Genomic DNA, 15,236 nt, shown 5'->3' on the forward strand with positions numbered 1-15,236 from the left:
ACCTTGACAGCGTACTGCCACTTCGGGAGTTGCAGTATTTAGGGCCGGCCAGACGATTGTACGAAAGGTAGTTTCCAGCCAATTAGAGCCCGCGGAATTCCCTTTCGTACAATCTTTTGCCCGCCCCTAAAGACTGCAAGTGCCGCAGTGTGCTCGACTTGTCGGCAGATTAAGAAAGGAGATGTCGAAGTTTCAGGTTTCCAGAGATTTTTCCAGCATAGTCATCCTCCCAGATCTAGTTCTGACTTCAGACATAATATTTTCGGAAGGGGATATAGCCACAAACACAAACAAATTCGTGTTATGACGAAAGGAATGAAGGAACACTAAGTCTTCTCTGGAGCTCTATGCTCCGGTCTCCTGAGGATGCACTATCAGCTTGTAGCCACTGACGCGACCTTCCTCCATCTCCCTCAACCCGTCGACCACCCCGTTCAACCCCCCGGGCAGCACACGCACGGGATTCGGCTACACCAATCAGAGTATGCTATGGCACAGGAGCTGGTCCTCTTACCTTGAGTTCTCCATTCGCGAGCAGCCCCTCCAGGGCTGCGTACAAGCCCGCCCCGGTCTTCTGCTGAGACGGGATGGCCACAGCGCCGAAGACGTTGATCACCCTCTTCTTCCCCTGCGCCCCAACCTTGATGGCAAGGGGAAGCGTAAAAACGACCGCCCCTCCAGGAGCCAGCAGGTCGTACGCAACCTGTTGCGTTTCGGGAGTGCTAATCGTATTGTAAATGATTTCGAGCGGCGCGGTAGTAATGGATGACACAGCCGCGTGGAAACTCTCGGCGGGGAGCGCCCTGTCTATCAGGTGCGTAGCGCCGAGGGAATTGACGAGCGTTTGGTTCGTCTGGGAGGCGGTCGTGATGATGGGCGAGAAGCCGGAGAGCTTCGCGAACTGGATAACTGCTGGGAGTGAGTAGCGGGACATGGGTGCAACTAGCTTGGGGTAGTCTGACTCACCCATCTGTCCCACAGAGGACGATCCTCCAAGTACGAGGATAGGTTTACCAGCGTACTTACCGCGCCCGCCGGCCTCCCACGGCGCGGTCAACCCGGCGCCCCCAGGGGCGGTGTCGTTAATGGGTGCATAGAGACCCATTGCCGCAGTGGCGACTGCGGTGGGGAGAGTCGCCCCTTCGTCCAATGAGATATTAGAGGGGATCTGGGATTGGTTCTGACTGTCAACCCAGCAAACTACCCGGAGTAGATATCCGCAATACATACCTTTGCCGTGAACTGTGCTACTGCGAGCGTATACTGCTGGAACCCAGCCTTGTCCGGGGTAAACGTCCCTTGATAGATCCTACAAACGCCAAACAATCAGCTCTTACAACTACATTATTGAAATGGAGCACTTACACCCTGTCCCCTTTAGCAAAGCCGGAGACCCCTTCGCCCACGCTTTCCACAGTGCCGGCAATGTCCTCCCCAAGCACCGCTGGATACTCGTGAATGAATGCTGGCACCCCCCACTTCTGCAGCTTCCAGTCGAGCGGGTTAAGCCCAACCGCCTCGACCTTCAAGAGCAGCTCGCCGGGACCGGGGAAGGGGATGGGCTTGTCGCCTAGTGCGAACGCGCCCTGCTTCTCAGGGAGGAATAATGCCTTCTGTTGTTCAGCCATGGTGTAGCGGTGTTATGTCGATATCAAGGGTGTCGGGAAATTTCGCCCAAATGGGATACGCGTTTTATAGGCAGGAGCTGCAGGGCGACGAGTCTCTGCGGCAGGCAGTAGGCAGCACGGGATGCGCTGTCTGTGCCATGGCTACCATGCCGGACTTACGACTGAGACGCGGCAGGCTTGATGCGATTTCGTGTTGATAGACACATCAGAGCGGTCGACACTTCATACTCATTCTGCGGTCAACCTTGTTTGGCCCGTGCACATTGTGGTAGACGCTGTATGCCGTGCAGTGACGAAGCTCGTATCCGGCACGCGGCAGGAAATGCTAGTTTTTTTGGGGACCAAGCAGCGGAGCTGGAGACGAAAGCGTCATCTGGATTTTGTTAGTGTTACCAGTCGACGAGGAGTGACATACCATCGAGGTGATGGTTGGTGATTGACTTGACGAAACGCAAAAGCTGGATGACTGCATCGTCCCATGCTGACAAGATACATACTTTCCATGGGCTATCAGCTTCGAGTTCTGGGGGTTCGCCCGGAGTAATCAAGGCATAACGTACGTATCTTCATGGCCATACACGGTTGGATCAGACCCGGGCGGTGCGCAAGATAGGCCTAGGTAAGATAGGTCACCAGCTCAGCGCTGTGGCTTCATCTATATTCCCAACGCGCTCATCCTAGCCAGCGTGCTCCACCTACATACCTACATACTAGTAGTTTATTATCCGGGTTCGCTGATGAAGTGCGGAAGCAATATGTAGAAGAAGGAAGAAGAGAGCGGTCTTCCGTCCGGCTCGGCGATCTCCGTAAAGCCCAAATGACCTGTCTGCTGACGGTCATCTATGCACAGCCGTATTGGGACTGATGCCACTGAACGTTCGGCGTTCACGTCCAAACATCCACGACAAGAAGACGGAGCACGACAACATGAATGCATAATAAATACGGGAAGGACATGGTCTGACCGCGTACGACGAACTGCAAAGACGAGTAGGGTAATAACAATACAGGTGGATAGGAAATGGAGACGCCAACGATTAAAGGACGAAGTTCTTGCTATGGTACAACGCGTTGCGTCTCCGGTCTATTATTACGGAACGACTGAAGCTCTAGAGAGTGCATCAGCTGAAAGTTGCATTAGAGATGGATCTGGCCACTTACCGAGCTCCCATGCGAGCTCGAGCGCATGACGGAAGCCGCGCTCAGTTCCGGGCCTTCCAAGCATCCTTGACACCCATGCTGCCAAACTTCTCTCCGACATCCTGAATGGGAGGCGGATTCCTCTCCTGCAGGTTATTCGAGCCCTGGGTGCTCGACTTGTCCATCAACTCGGTGCCCTTGTTGGGGTTGTTCTCGTGCCTGACGGCAGCGCTCTCCTGCACGCCCGAGTCGTTCCTGGGCACAGCCCGGCTCAGAGTGGGATGAGCTGGGTTCGGGCTGGTGGAGGACTTGGGTTGATCGAGCACCTCCGGACGCTCAGTCGCGGTGTAGTTGACGTAGGGCGCGGAGGTGGGGTAAGCGCCGGACGGGACGGCGTAGGGGGTGTTGCTCGGGTCGGGCTGCGAGACGACATAATGGTACGAGCCGTTGGCGGAGGGGGTGGGCTCCGAGTTGTACTCGATGTTCTTCTCGTAGATGCCCGATACGTTACTGGTCGGGGGCGGGGGAGCGGTGAGGGGGGATTCGGAGAGGGCGACAAAGGGGGTGTGGAAAGAGCGGGCGGCGAGGGAGCGCGAGAGGGAGCGGGAGTGCTTTGAGAGGACGCGGAAGGCGGACATGGCGGTAATGGGAGAGAGGAAATTGGACGGGCGGGCTGTCTTTTGAATCCGAGCATTCGAAGATGTGGGGTATTATACCATTAACGTCATTGCGGCTTCCCACGCCCCACCTAAATCGAGCCGGTCGACGAGCCTCCGTCTAATCTTATCTCTCCCGTGCAGCACTCCGGGGCCGCTCCGGAGTTGCCACCCACCCTCAGGCTGATCCTCATTCGTTGCTTTCTCTCGACGCTCTGTGGCCTCGGACTTGCATGTGGCTTTACTAGCTACGCACTCAAGGCCACAGCAGCATCCTGCCCTCTCGGCTCCCTTCCCGTACCGAGCAGCAACCCCAACGAAAGTGCTCGTTACGGAACGACGTCTGACGTGGCGACGCATTGGCCGATTTATTCGAAAATAGCCATTGGCCCAGACACGAACGTGTCCCGACAGTCGGACGATACCCATTGACTTGCTATCTTCAGCGCCTTTGCCGCAGGACGAATCGCACGACGCGTATGCTGTCTTGCGATCTGCGGTTCCGCAGCTGATCCTCTCAGGATCTCCGAGGTGCGCCCGCACGCCGCCCGTCCCCGTCATTCCCGCTTCATTTCCCCTGCTCGCTGCTGTTTCTGCCGTTCTCGCCAGGACGACTGTGTTGAACTCGACGTTTTGGCTCGTCTCGCCCGGATTCGCACATGCTCTGAGGAGTGAATCGCTTGCTGGCCCGTCGCGTGGTGATCCTCCGGTAACAGGGCGTGCGGAAACGATTGCTCCATATATATGTGGTCTATTCGCCACCCTCTCGAAAGTCTCGCCATTCATATCGGATCTCATAGTGGGGGCGCTCAGCGTTGTACCGTTCCAAGAAAGGGTCGGCATCCTCAGGACGAAGGGCCTGCTCAGCCTCGTCTATCTGCGAGACGATCCAGGCGGCTGGTACTTCAAATCACGAAAACGTCTCCACCTTGGTAGTCGTATCGGGCGGATGCCTGTGAAGTAACTCCTCGGGCCTGGATTGCCTTTGTCGCCCGCGGACACTGCAGCTGTCACTTGCAAGTCTCTAGAGAGTAGCTTCAATCGTCGATGAAGAAGTAAATCCACCCGCGAAACTAGCTCTGGCCCATTAACACATGTGCTGGAGGGTTGAATGCCTGGGACCTCGTACGTCACTTAGGATCGACCGAAAGATAGCATTGCGAGGAAGAAGGACCGTAACCGGAATATCAAACTCCTAATGAGGCTATCATGAGGTCTGCGCACACTCCCTACGCAATAGAAATGTTAGCTGGCTTGCTCTGATACCCGATGCTCATGCATGATTGCATTATGTTCTGCGACGCTAGTCGGAACGCTACCACAAAAACCGGACACAAACCCATGTCTTGGAGACGTCTAGAACGCCTGGCGTACAAATGGTTGTAATATCATGCTACATATCCTACTTGCCTACATGCGCCTCCTTGCATGCATCCGCTTTTGCGTTGGGCTGTTTCCACTCGGAGAACTTCGGTCCAAGTACAGTTCACGACATGTCCACAATATAGGGCTACAGGAAACTTGACTACTTATACACTACGCGAACATATTCCAGACGTCGAAAATCTACTGTTCCCAGGAACAAGATGCAGGAATGGCCTCGAAGCAGGATGGCTTCTACCAGAAGAGCAAGTATCGATCGCGAGCAAAGTCCAGGGAGTACAGCTTACGTCCAAACGTCCAAAACATTCATAATGCGCAGCCCAGCTCTATCTCCATCGCCTTGTTCTCTTCGTCGTCCCCGATGATTGTACTATCCGTGGCTACGGCTATGGAGGCCATTGTGACGGCTGCCAACCGCGCGGTCAAAACGCTGCGTTGACTATCGGACGAGCGGTCGGACGCTGGGGACTGTAAATCGCTCCAGATTGCTAACTTCCAGATCTGCAAGAGTTTGACGGCGATCGTACACGCTCTGTTGTTCAGCGCCACCTTGTCGTCTGCATCCTCAGCCTTGCGTTCTGCATATTCCACTACAGTAGGCCAGGCTTGCTCGTTGACTGGGACAAGGGAGAACTCATTGGAATCCATCATGCGAGACCAGGCTCGTGCTTGCTGGGCGTTTGTCACGAATTCGGGTCCGATATATGTTGTCCCATGAAAGGGCAGGGAAGGTAGGTCACGGGATGTCGACAGTATGGGACACAATCCCCAGTTTCGTGTGCACCACAGCAATGCAGCATAGCATGCGCGCAACTGGCGTTCTGGAATTTTGCCAACTGGGTACGTCCTGATGCATGGTAGGATGGCCGAGGAGCCGACGAGTTCTAACAGATTCATGGCATTTGAATCTGTCTTTGGACTGCTGGACAGGACTTGGTAGAACTCCTCTGCCAAACCTTTGTCATCAATATGGCATGTCACCTTCTTCTCCGTCGAGAACGTGAATGCATCTGGCAAGCTCAGACTAGTGCGCGAGGGGTTTGGGCCGGGAAGGGCTTTGGCAGTAGGAGAAAGTCTGATCGGGTTCGGTACACACCCTGCCGCCCACACGGCGTCTGCATAGACCGACTGTGCCGTGTGCTGCGACATCTCCTCGATGATCATGTACCTCCCATTCGGCGAGCCGCTGAAGTGGGCCAGTCGGATGGGGCGATCAACGCCGGCGTAGAGGTCCAAGTACAGCGACGCCCCGCCGTTCGTCATCGTGATGCGCGACCCCGAACAGATGACCTGTCTTAGTCCCATCACTCTGCCGAAGCCCCACAAACTGTGCAGGTTCGTGACGGCGTTGGCGGGCCTGATCACGCCGTCGCACGGCTGCGCGCTCACCCTGGTCAACAACGACCAGTGTCTCCGGGTGAGTCCGCACATGTTCATGGCGTCGGACCAGCAGGCTTCGCAGGACTTCCGTGTGGTCTCTCGCACTGCGTACATCCTGCCTGTGTATCGTCCATCGCCGGCGGAGAACGCCTTGGTCGCAGACTCTACCAGTCTGTCCTTCATCCTCCTGTGCAGATCTTCCCTACTTGCAGCCGCGCTCTCTGCGAACAGGTATTTCTCTATCTCTCCAACAGTAATGAAAGGTACCGTCAGTTCTCTAGGATCTCCCCACGGAGACTGCAACCAAAACGCTCTGCATAAGACGTGTATGAGGAGTTTGAGCTGAGGCCAATCGATGGCCCAGTCTCCCAGGGCAAGGCGGTCGGTCTTGCCCTTCCGACGCTCTTCGACGTCGACCGCCATCGTGACTTGCATTACTGCTGCACCGAGTGCCACTAGAGCTATGCCCATGGAAGCGGCGCCGATTCCTAAGTCAGCACTCATGATGGTGAGTCAGGAGATGACAGCTTTGCGCAGCTCGGAGAGCATGCTCGAGGGATGTAATGCGGCGTGGGCCCCCTGACTAAAATCGGGCTGTACAGGAATCTCGCAGGGTACCTTTCTGTGAACTTTGTATGGCCGGATTATGGGCGTCTGATTATGATTGATCGGCCATACCCGAGATCTCCAGTATGCAAATACAAGTTCATAGGGTATACAATATGTCCCTTTACAACGTTTGGATCCTCGTCCCACGATCTGCCCGTGTCTTCCTAGAAATATGATACACTGAAGGGACTGCGTGGTCGCGGCCTAGCAGCCGGATGGGTCCACACACGAAGCCGGACGGGAGACAACCGGTTTCATGCGCGACACGCTTTGTACGCTGGCTTCCTGCGAATAACAATGATTAGCAGCTTGTTGGAGCATAAGTGCGCTTGTATACTTGTCAGTACTATATGGCGTTGTTGCATCGACCATCGTGCTTGCTGCATCCGGTGAAGGGCCGAAGTCCTTCGTGCCAATGGTCCGGAGCGATGGCTGAGGTTTCCTGCGAGTGGAACAGGTTGTTCGGCTCTGAAGCGTATAAAATTGGTGAGGGTTGGGCTTGACTGTCGCGGCCCATTAGAGGATGGTGCAGCAGGCCTCTCTTCGGATAGATGAAGGGTACCAGCGATGGAAAGTACGTAGTAAGATGGACTAGAGCGCATCATGGGGACAGTGTAATGGCGGACAGAGCGCAGTGGACGGAGTGCTTTGAGACAAGGCTTAGCCCACCTCCTTCTGTACCCAAGAAGTTGTGATTTACACTGGCGGCTGGACGTCAGCCACCCTTACCGATAAGGAAGGAGTGTATCCATAAATGGCGACGAGGTGTAATGACATCGTTCGTTCCCAACTTGGCGCAGCGTTGAAGGCAGACGTCTGCGAGCTCGAATACTTAAATCAAAATAGAACGTCACCAACGATGAGGAGGACGTCGGTATGACATAGGACACAGTCTCCTCTCAACGTATGTAAAGACACGGCCAGTGCAACCAGCTTCTTTCACTCGCCGCCCTCCAACAACGCCCAGCATGTCTTCCGTCGACAAAGTAGTCACCACAGCTGACCTGCCACAGAGCATCCGCCGATCCACGCTCGACCCAGAGATCAAGGCTTTTCTTCAGTCCACCAAACTGACGTTGGGAGGGAAGGAGCCTTTCACTGACGAACGTCGCCACCACACCGAGGTGCTTGCCGTTGCGCCTCCCCAGCACCTGCAGCATGTTAAGGTAGAACCTCTGATTCTCCCGGGACCCGTGGGGGATATGAACGTGCGGTGCTACCACCCGTCGACGCAGTCGAAGGGACAAGCCAAGGATAAAGCCGGCGCCTTGATTTATATTCACGGCGGAGGATGGACGGTGGGGAGTCTCCCTGAATTCGACACGTTCTTCCGGATTATGGCAGAAGAGGGCGGGGTGCAGGTATATGCGCTCGAGTATCGATTGGCACCGGAGTGGAAGGTACGTAGCCTTTCAATGAACGCACATATATTCCGCCTCCTCTAGGCTATCAACACATCCGCTGACCTATGTGACCAGTACCCCACTCAGCTTCACGAAGTTGAGGCAACTTTGAAGTGGCTGCATGAGAAAGCCTCTGCTCGCGGTGTCGACCCTAACCGCATCGCGGTCGGAGGCGACAGTGCTGGGGGTAATATGAGCGCTGTAACCGCCCTGCGGATGAGAGAAAAGAGCGGACCGAAGATCGCGCTGCAAGTTCTTCTGTATCCGGAATGCAAAGTTCCCTTCGAGACTCAGGCAGGCTCCGAGAACTGTACCGGGTTATATCTCGAGACGCAAGGGGTGTTCCTGTTCGCCTGGAATATGCTGCCACAAGGTGAGATGGGGTTCCGCCTCTTTCCGGACTACGTGGTCTGAACACGATATCATGTCTGAAGGCAAGAACCACACTGATTACGACATTTCGCCCCTGCTTGCCGACAAGACTCTTGATAAAGGCCACAAGAATTTACCCAAAGCGTTTATAGTCACCAACGGGTTCGATCCGCTCCGAGACACCGGGTTCGAGTACGCGAAGAAACTGAAGGAGGCTGGGAACGAGGTCCTGTACGTGAACCACGAAGACCTTACGCACGGGTTCATACAGTTCACGAAGTGGAGCAAGAGGGCTATGGACGAGACCGTCGAGTTGGCGAGGGTTGTGGGGCGAGAGCTATCGGCTTGATCCTGGCTGGACAGAATATGTAGACGAGACAGAATCGATTGAGGCGTTTTCGCACTGGCAACTTCAGGCGGCTCTTCGCCAGCAAGAAGTCTACTCGTAGAAAATTAAGCCATAGCGTGTGTACTTCAGTATTTCAGACGAAAAATGGCGGACGGGATTCTGTCGAAGCTTCACACTTGGAATCCGGTGGACGTCTGGGGCGAGTCAAGTGTAACATCGATCGTAATAGGACTTGTAGCCTGCCATCGGCCTTGAGTTTTGACCAGGGTGCACGCAAACAGAACATACCCACCAATCTTCGTCTGCCTGAGAGTCCGACTTGAGGGCTAAGGCTTAAGGACTACTAACATTGACCTTCCTTGAGTATTCCCAGCTGCAGAATGACTGAACCGGGTGGACGGGCCGGACTGCACCCGGACCGGCCCCGTTCTGCGTCTTTCCCTCGGACTTGTTGCACTCCGAGTCACAGACGACTCGCAGCATCGTCCGACAATGCTCTCAGCTCTGCAACACATTCCTGGATGCAAGCTCTCACCCATGTGACGTCGAAGCTGGGTAACTTATCAGCTGCACTTGTCCTATATTTCAACTGAAGATCGATGATCAAGCGAGAACCCTCTATGCAGTCTGTACATGTCTCTCCATGCTAAGGCCTCCATTTCGACCTTTGCCGGGACCACTCTCCTACGCAATGGCGAAGAGCGCGACGAACTTCGGAAAGTACTCCGAACTTGAATCCCTCATGGTACTGCACCCGTCGGGTCGAAGCCTGATGCACAACGTGCAGCTCGGCTTGCGGAATAACGTTACCCAGGCGAATCCGATTTACTGCTTGTATTCTTGCCTGGACACGGTTCACGTCTAAATCCGACTTCAAGGGGTACGTCGGACTTCTGAGCAGGGCACTGACGGTCGTGTTGATTTCTCTGGACGGAATACCCGAATATATGCGCCTCCTGACATCTCAGATGACAATAATAAGGCTTCTTTGTACGTTCGCCGGCTTCTTCTCCGATTATCTCCCGCCGGTCCGCTGGGACTCAAGATAGGTAATGCCTTGGCCCTTCGGGCTTAGCACATAGACGCCTGTCCTCCGAAATATAAGCACCACGGCGATGCCAATATCGGATTTGGTGCACGACATCGCAGTCGTACACTATGCGCGGCATGTGGGCTTCCCTCCTGGCGACAGTCTTGCTGGCTGTCGGACATGTCGCAGCGTATGCGTTCCCTGACTGCTCCTCGGCGCCGCTCAGCGGGAACGCTGTCTGCGACATTACCCTGGACCCCATCACCCGCGCCCGCGCCATCATCGACCAGTTTACCGTGCCGGAACTGATCAACAATACCGTCAACACGTCTCCCGGTGTGCCTCGCTTGGGACTTCCCGCCTACCAGTGGTGGTCTGAAGCATTGGTATGCCATGGCATTGCCTGACTATGTCTTCTAGAGTCTCACTATCGCTGTGTAGCACGGCGTAGCCATTAGTCCTGGTGTCAACTTCTCCACCTCGGGAGAGTTCAGCTATGCGACTTCATTCCCTCAACCGATCGTTATGAGTGCCGCTTTCGACGATCCTTTGATCCTGGCTGTTGCCACGGTTGTCAGCACGGAAGCTCGTGCTTTCAACAATGTCGGGAGGGCCGGTTTGGACTACTGGACGCCGAACATCAACCCGTTCAAGGACCCGCGCTGGGGTCGTGGCCAAGAGACTCCCGGCGAGGACCCGTACCACGTTGCGCAATACGTCTACAACCTCATCCAGGGTCTTCAGGGCGGTCTTGATCCCGAGCCGTACTTCAGGATCGCCGCCACCTGCAAGCACTTTGCGGGTTACGACCTGGAAGACTGGAATGGCTACGTCCGCTATGGTTTCAACGCTGTCATCACGGAGCAAGACATGAGCGAGTACTACTTCCCGTCGTTCCAGAGCTGCGTGAGAGACGCCAAAGTCGCTTCGGTCATGTGCAGCTACAACGCCGTAAACGGTATACCCTCCTGCGCCAATACCTACTTGCTGCAAAACGTGCTTCGAGAATTCTGGGGTCTTACTGAAGACCGCTGGGTTACCTCCGATTGTGATGCCGTCGACAATATCTACAGCCCGCACAATTACACGGCTACCCTCGCAGAAGCCGTCGCTGATGCCATGAACGCCGGAACGGATATCGACTGCGGCTCGGTATATGCCGAGGCTCTTCCCGATGCTTATGCTCAAGGTCTAGTCTCCGAGACTCAGCTGTACAATGCCCTTGTTCGCCAGTATGCCTCTCTCGTTCGGTAAGCCTGGCATGCATTGGATGTTGTTGCCACGTGCTGACGTCTATCAAGCTTGGGATACTTCGACCCAGCCGCCATTCAGCCATACCGCCAATACGGCTGGAGCCAAGTTAACACTCCGGAAGCGCAGACGCTGGCGTACACCGCTGCCGTTGAGGGGATCACGCTGCTCAAGAACGACGGCACCCTTCCTCTGAACTCGTCGGTCAAGAACATTGCTCTCATCGGGCCATGGGCAAACGCCACAACCGCCATGCAGGGCAACTACCAGGGTGTTGCTCCGTATCTCATTAGCCCGTTGATGGCGGCACAGACCGCGGGGTACAACGTCACCTACGTTTTCGGCACGAACATCACGTCCAACGACACCAGTGGTTTCGCTGCTGCAGTCGCCGCAGCCGAAGCAGCTGACGCCGTTATCTACGCTGGAGGCATAGACGAGACAGTCGAAAGGGAAGAGGTTGACCGATACAATATCACTTGGCCGGGTAACCAGCTGGATCTCATTGCGGAGCTCCAGCAGGTCGGCAAGCCGTTTGTCGTGGTGCAGTTCGGAGGTGGCCAAGTGGACGACACGGTCCTGAAGAACAATGCTACCGTGAGTAGTTTCCCACGCATCTGTGCCGGAATCAAACTTTGATTGAACCGATGTCATTTAGGTCAATGCCCTCGTGTGGGCCGGCTACCCCGGCCAGAGCGGCGGCACCGCGCTCTTCGACATTCTCTCCGGCAAAGTCGCGCCCGCAGGCCGTCTCACCACCACGCAGTACCCCGCCGACTACGTCAACCAGGTCGCGATGACGGACATGACCCTCCGCCCGAGCGCGACGAACCCCGGGCGCACCTACAAGTGGTACACCGGCGCGCCCGTCTACGAGTTCGGCACAGGGCTGCACTACACCACCTTCGAGCTGAGCTGGCTCGTCGCGCCCTCGGGGACGTACAGCATCCAGACGCTCGTGCAGGAGGCGAGCCGGCTGTCGCCCTACCTCGACAGCGCGCCCTTCGGGACGTTCAACGTGCTCGTCCGGAACGCCGGGACGGTGACGTCCGACTATGTCACGCTGCTCTTCTTGAACGGCACGTACGGACCTGCGCCGTACCCCAACAAACAGCTCGTTTCCTACACCCGGCTGCACGCTATCCCCGCGTCTTACGGTCTCTCGGTCGCGTCTCTGCCAGTTACCCTTGGCTCCCTCGCGAGGGCTGACAACTACGGCAACCTGTGGGTGTATCCCGGGAACTATACCTTCACGGTCGACACGCCGGGACTCATCACTTCCTCCTTCGAGCTCACCGGTACCGCGACCCAGATCACGAACTTCCCTCAGGAGAGCGGCGCCCCGACGCGTTAAAGACACCAAATAGATAGATGCTCTGTTGTGCAGGTTGGGACAGTCTTAGGACCGAATGTATACCAACAGACCATTGCTGGACTCATGAATTCTGCCGTCTCCGGTCCGGTCCGGTCCAGTAAATGAGGCGCATTGAGGCAACATTGAGGCATGATATCGCAACCTGCACGCATTTGACTCTCGCAGCGAATACCTACAAATACATGGTATGATACACCTTTGTCTCCTTCATGACGATACTTCCCCGCTCGCTGTCCCTCTTAAGCACTGTGCTCGACAGGACACCTCCCGTTGAACCTATTGACGGGCGCATATTTCTTCTCCATTCCGACTAGGTGAGCGTCCTTGGCTTCGTTCCTAACTTCCTCCATCGAGAACGCCGGAGAGGGCAACAAATCATAGATGCCCTTGGCATAAGCCGGGTCGACGGCGTAGCACTGAGCCAAATACTTGCGCTGAATGCGAGGGATCGCCAGCTTCAGCACGACGGCGCTAGTTCAAAAGTCTCATCAGCGTTCTGTCTAAAGTGTCTCCGAATCGAAAGACACACGTATTCTTGTGCGTGTTGGCCCTCTCCTCCGCACTCATGACGCGCTGGTACAGCTCCCTGACCTGATCGTACTCGCTCGGCTTACCCTCGTGCATATAGTGACTCCTGCGGCTGAGGATATTGTCCCCGACCTGTACAGGATGGGAGTCCGTGTCGGGCCTGAAGGCGGGCGTGTCGTAGCTGTTCTGGCTGTAATGCGGGTTCATGCCAGTGTTGGCGTCGGTCCTAAGGGCTCCAGCGAAGTTGATGCTAGAGTAGGACGAGGCCATGAAGGGACAGTTAACAGGAACTTGGTGCAGATTGACTCCCAGACGGTGGTATTGCGCGTCACGGTAGAAGAAGCAGCGCCATTGTAGAAGCATATCTGGCGATGCCTCAATGCCGGGGATCATGGATCCGGGGGAGAAAGCGGCCTGTTCAACGTCCCTGTGGTAATCTTCGGGCTGCACGCACGCAAGAGCATGATTGAGAGAGATTCAACGAAGTATGGCAGCGTACAGCTCACGTTACGATTCAGCACCAAACGCCCGACCTCCTGCATGGGGAACCTTTTCCTGGGCCACACCTTGGTGACGTCAAAGGGATCAAAGTCCAAGTTGGCCGCCTCATCGGGCGACATGGTCTGGACGTGCAACTTCCAAGCTGCCTCGCCACCCTTCTCGATATGCGCCCAAAGCTCCCGCCTGTCGGAAGGAGCTTTAGTGGTACGATCAAGAAGAAGGTGCTGGTGCGCGTACTTGGAGAAATCAGGGTCTTCGCCACATACCTTGACGGCTTCCTCCCACGTGAAATTCTTGTTTGGAGTCTCATTCATGAAGTGATACTTGATGTAGACGGCCTGGCCATCTTTGTTGACCCACTTGAAAGTATGGCAACCTAGCGCAACCTGGGTGAGAATATGCAGATGAGATGTCTGAAGGCCTACCATAACCGTTCATGAACCTCCAGCCAACTGGAGTGCCGTGGTCGCTCATAAGCATCAGCCCAGCGTGCATACTTTCGGGGTTGCAAGCCAGGTAGTCGAACCAGCTGTCGTAGTCGATCATGAAGTTCTGCGGGTTGCGCTGCTGCGAGCGGATATTATCCGGACCCTTCATGGGGTCGCGGAGGAAGAAGATGGGCCAGTTGAGGCCGACTATATCATACTGTGACAGAATAAATGGGTGTCGATCAGTAAAAAGAAGGGGGATATGCGCACGTTTCCGTCTTCGGTATAGAACTTGGTGGCGAAACCTCTCGGGTTCCTGCCCTCGTCGGGGAATTCTCTGCCGTAGGTAACGGTGCTAAAGCGGGTGAAGACGGGCGTTTTCTTTCCCGGGGTAGAGAAGAGGCAGGCTTTCGTGAGATGGGACATGTCCTTAGTGCACTCAAAGTACCCAAAGGCGCCAGAGCCGCAGGGGTGGACCATGCGCTCGAGGGTTTTGGACTAGCATGTATGCGCTTCAGCGTCATACAGGTTGATAAGGTAGAAGACCTACCCTGTTGAAATGCTGCTGTTTCTGGAAGAGAAAGACGTCGCTGACGACAGGAATGCCGCCGACATTGAGGGTATAGTTGGGCGTAGGCCAGGGGATGCCCTCGTTGTTGGTAAAGTACGGGGCGTCGTCCTTGGCTCTTTCCTCCTTGAGGCCGGTAAGACGGGCGCAGATGGAGGCGGGGCCTTGGTTAGCCTGCATAAAGACGGAGCTGCGTTGCCAGACGCGCGGGTCTGCGCCGGTAGCACCGACGGCTTCAGCGATACCCTGCTTGGCTTGTTGAGCGAGCGAGGCCATGGGAGACGAGGAGGAGAGTTGGGCAGAGACTGGCGTCAGAGGGGGTTTATGTGTGGCTGGCGATGTGAAAGGGTGTCATTGCTCGTCACGGTCTGCGTCACTCTGTACAGAACGAGCACGCTGTCGCAGGACAAGAGCAGCAAAGAAGCGAGCGATTTGGAGTTGCAGAACATGCGACGCGCTAGTGACTGGCCAGATATGGCGACCAGCCTCTGCGGCAGTCTGATCTCCTCGCGCCAGGATTGGTCCGATCCAATTGGCGTGCTTGTCATGTCCAGAAGGAAGATCGTCGGAGGCAAATTCAACTCGAAGCCGCCGGGAGAAGACCTCTCGATCGATCGATACCGCCGGCTCCTCAG

At 55.7% G+C, this 15,236-nt stretch overlaps 6 protein-coding genes across 6 annotated transcripts; 2 read left to right on the forward strand and 4 right to left on the reverse strand.

Moving 5' to 3' along the window:
• Positions 1 to 345: 345 nt before the first annotated feature.
• GLOTRDRAFT_130569 (GroES-like protein) lies at positions 346 to 1,628 on the reverse strand (the record flags this gene model as incomplete). Its single annotated transcript, XM_007869312.1, has 5 exons — positions 346 to 468; positions 515 to 909; positions 967 to 1,168; positions 1,231 to 1,309; positions 1,366 to 1,628. The coding sequence occupies 5 exons, from the start codon at positions 1,626 to 1,628 to the stop codon at positions 346 to 348; spliced, it is 1,062 nt and encodes a 353-aa protein (XP_007867503.1).
• Positions 1,629 to 2,477: 849 nt separating this feature from the next.
• On the reverse strand, positions 2,478 to 3,439 carry GLOTRDRAFT_139550 (uncharacterized protein). Its single transcript, XM_007869313.1, has 2 exons — positions 2,790 to 3,439; positions 2,478 to 2,737 (listed from the first exon to the last, which is right to left on the reverse strand). Exon 1 carries the CDS (start codon positions 3,404 to 3,406, stop codon positions 2,831 to 2,833), a length of 576 nt encoding a protein of 191 aa, XP_007867504.1. The 5' UTR covers positions 3,407 to 3,439; the 3' UTR covers positions 2,478 to 2,737; positions 2,790 to 2,830.
• A 1,674-nt stretch (positions 3,440 to 5,113) lies between these two features.
• Positions 5,114 to 6,691, reverse strand: GLOTRDRAFT_130571 (uncharacterized protein; the record flags this gene model as incomplete). The annotated part of the gene is made up of 1 exon (XM_007869314.1): positions 5,114 to 6,691. One exon carries the CDS (start codon positions 6,689 to 6,691, stop codon positions 5,114 to 5,116), a length of 1,578 nt encoding a protein of 525 aa, XP_007867505.1.
• A 1,073-nt stretch (positions 6,692 to 7,764) lies between these two features.
• On the forward strand, positions 7,765 to 8,920 carry GLOTRDRAFT_43851 (uncharacterized protein; the record flags this gene model as incomplete). Its single annotated transcript, XM_007869002.1, has 3 exons — positions 7,765 to 8,196; positions 8,275 to 8,572; positions 8,634 to 8,920. 3 exons carry the CDS (start codon positions 7,765 to 7,767, stop codon positions 8,918 to 8,920), a joined length of 1,017 nt encoding a protein of 338 aa, XP_007867193.1.
• Positions 8,921 to 10,078: 1,158 nt separating this feature from the next.
• GLOTRDRAFT_122002 (beta-xylosidase) lies at positions 10,079 to 12,659 on the forward strand (the record flags this gene model as incomplete). Its single annotated transcript, XM_007869315.1, has 4 exons — positions 10,079 to 10,336; positions 10,392 to 11,200; positions 11,252 to 11,798; positions 11,860 to 12,659. 4 exons carry the CDS (start codon positions 10,079 to 10,081, stop codon positions 12,553 to 12,555), a joined length of 2,310 nt encoding a protein of 769 aa, XP_007867506.1. The 3' UTR covers positions 12,556 to 12,659.
• A 156-nt stretch (positions 12,660 to 12,815) lies between these two features.
• On the reverse strand, positions 12,816 to 14,877 carry GLOTRDRAFT_44531 (catalase; the record flags this gene model as incomplete). The annotated part of the gene is made up of 7 exons (XM_007869059.1): positions 12,816 to 13,047; positions 13,106 to 13,548; positions 13,611 to 13,788; positions 13,843 to 13,981; positions 14,031 to 14,250; positions 14,304 to 14,531; positions 14,584 to 14,877. 7 exons carry the CDS (start codon positions 14,875 to 14,877, stop codon positions 12,816 to 12,818), a joined length of 1,734 nt encoding a protein of 577 aa, XP_007867250.1.
• Positions 14,878 to 15,236: the final 359 nt, after the last annotated feature.

Source organism: Gloeophyllum trabeum (assembly GCF_000344685.1).
Source record: "Gloeophyllum trabeum ATCC 11539 unplaced genomic scaffold GLOTRscaffold_00009, whole genome shotgun sequence".
NCBI lineage: Eukaryota > Fungi > Basidiomycota > Agaricomycetes > Gloeophyllales > Gloeophyllaceae > Gloeophyllum > Gloeophyllum trabeum.

Bases quoted from the DNA above. Each gene is read 5' to 3' on its own strand.
- GLOTRDRAFT_139550 (XM_007869313.1), bottom strand. From the start codon at position 3,406: ATGTCCGCCTTCCGCGTCCTCTCAAAGCACTCCCGCTCCCTCTCGCGC.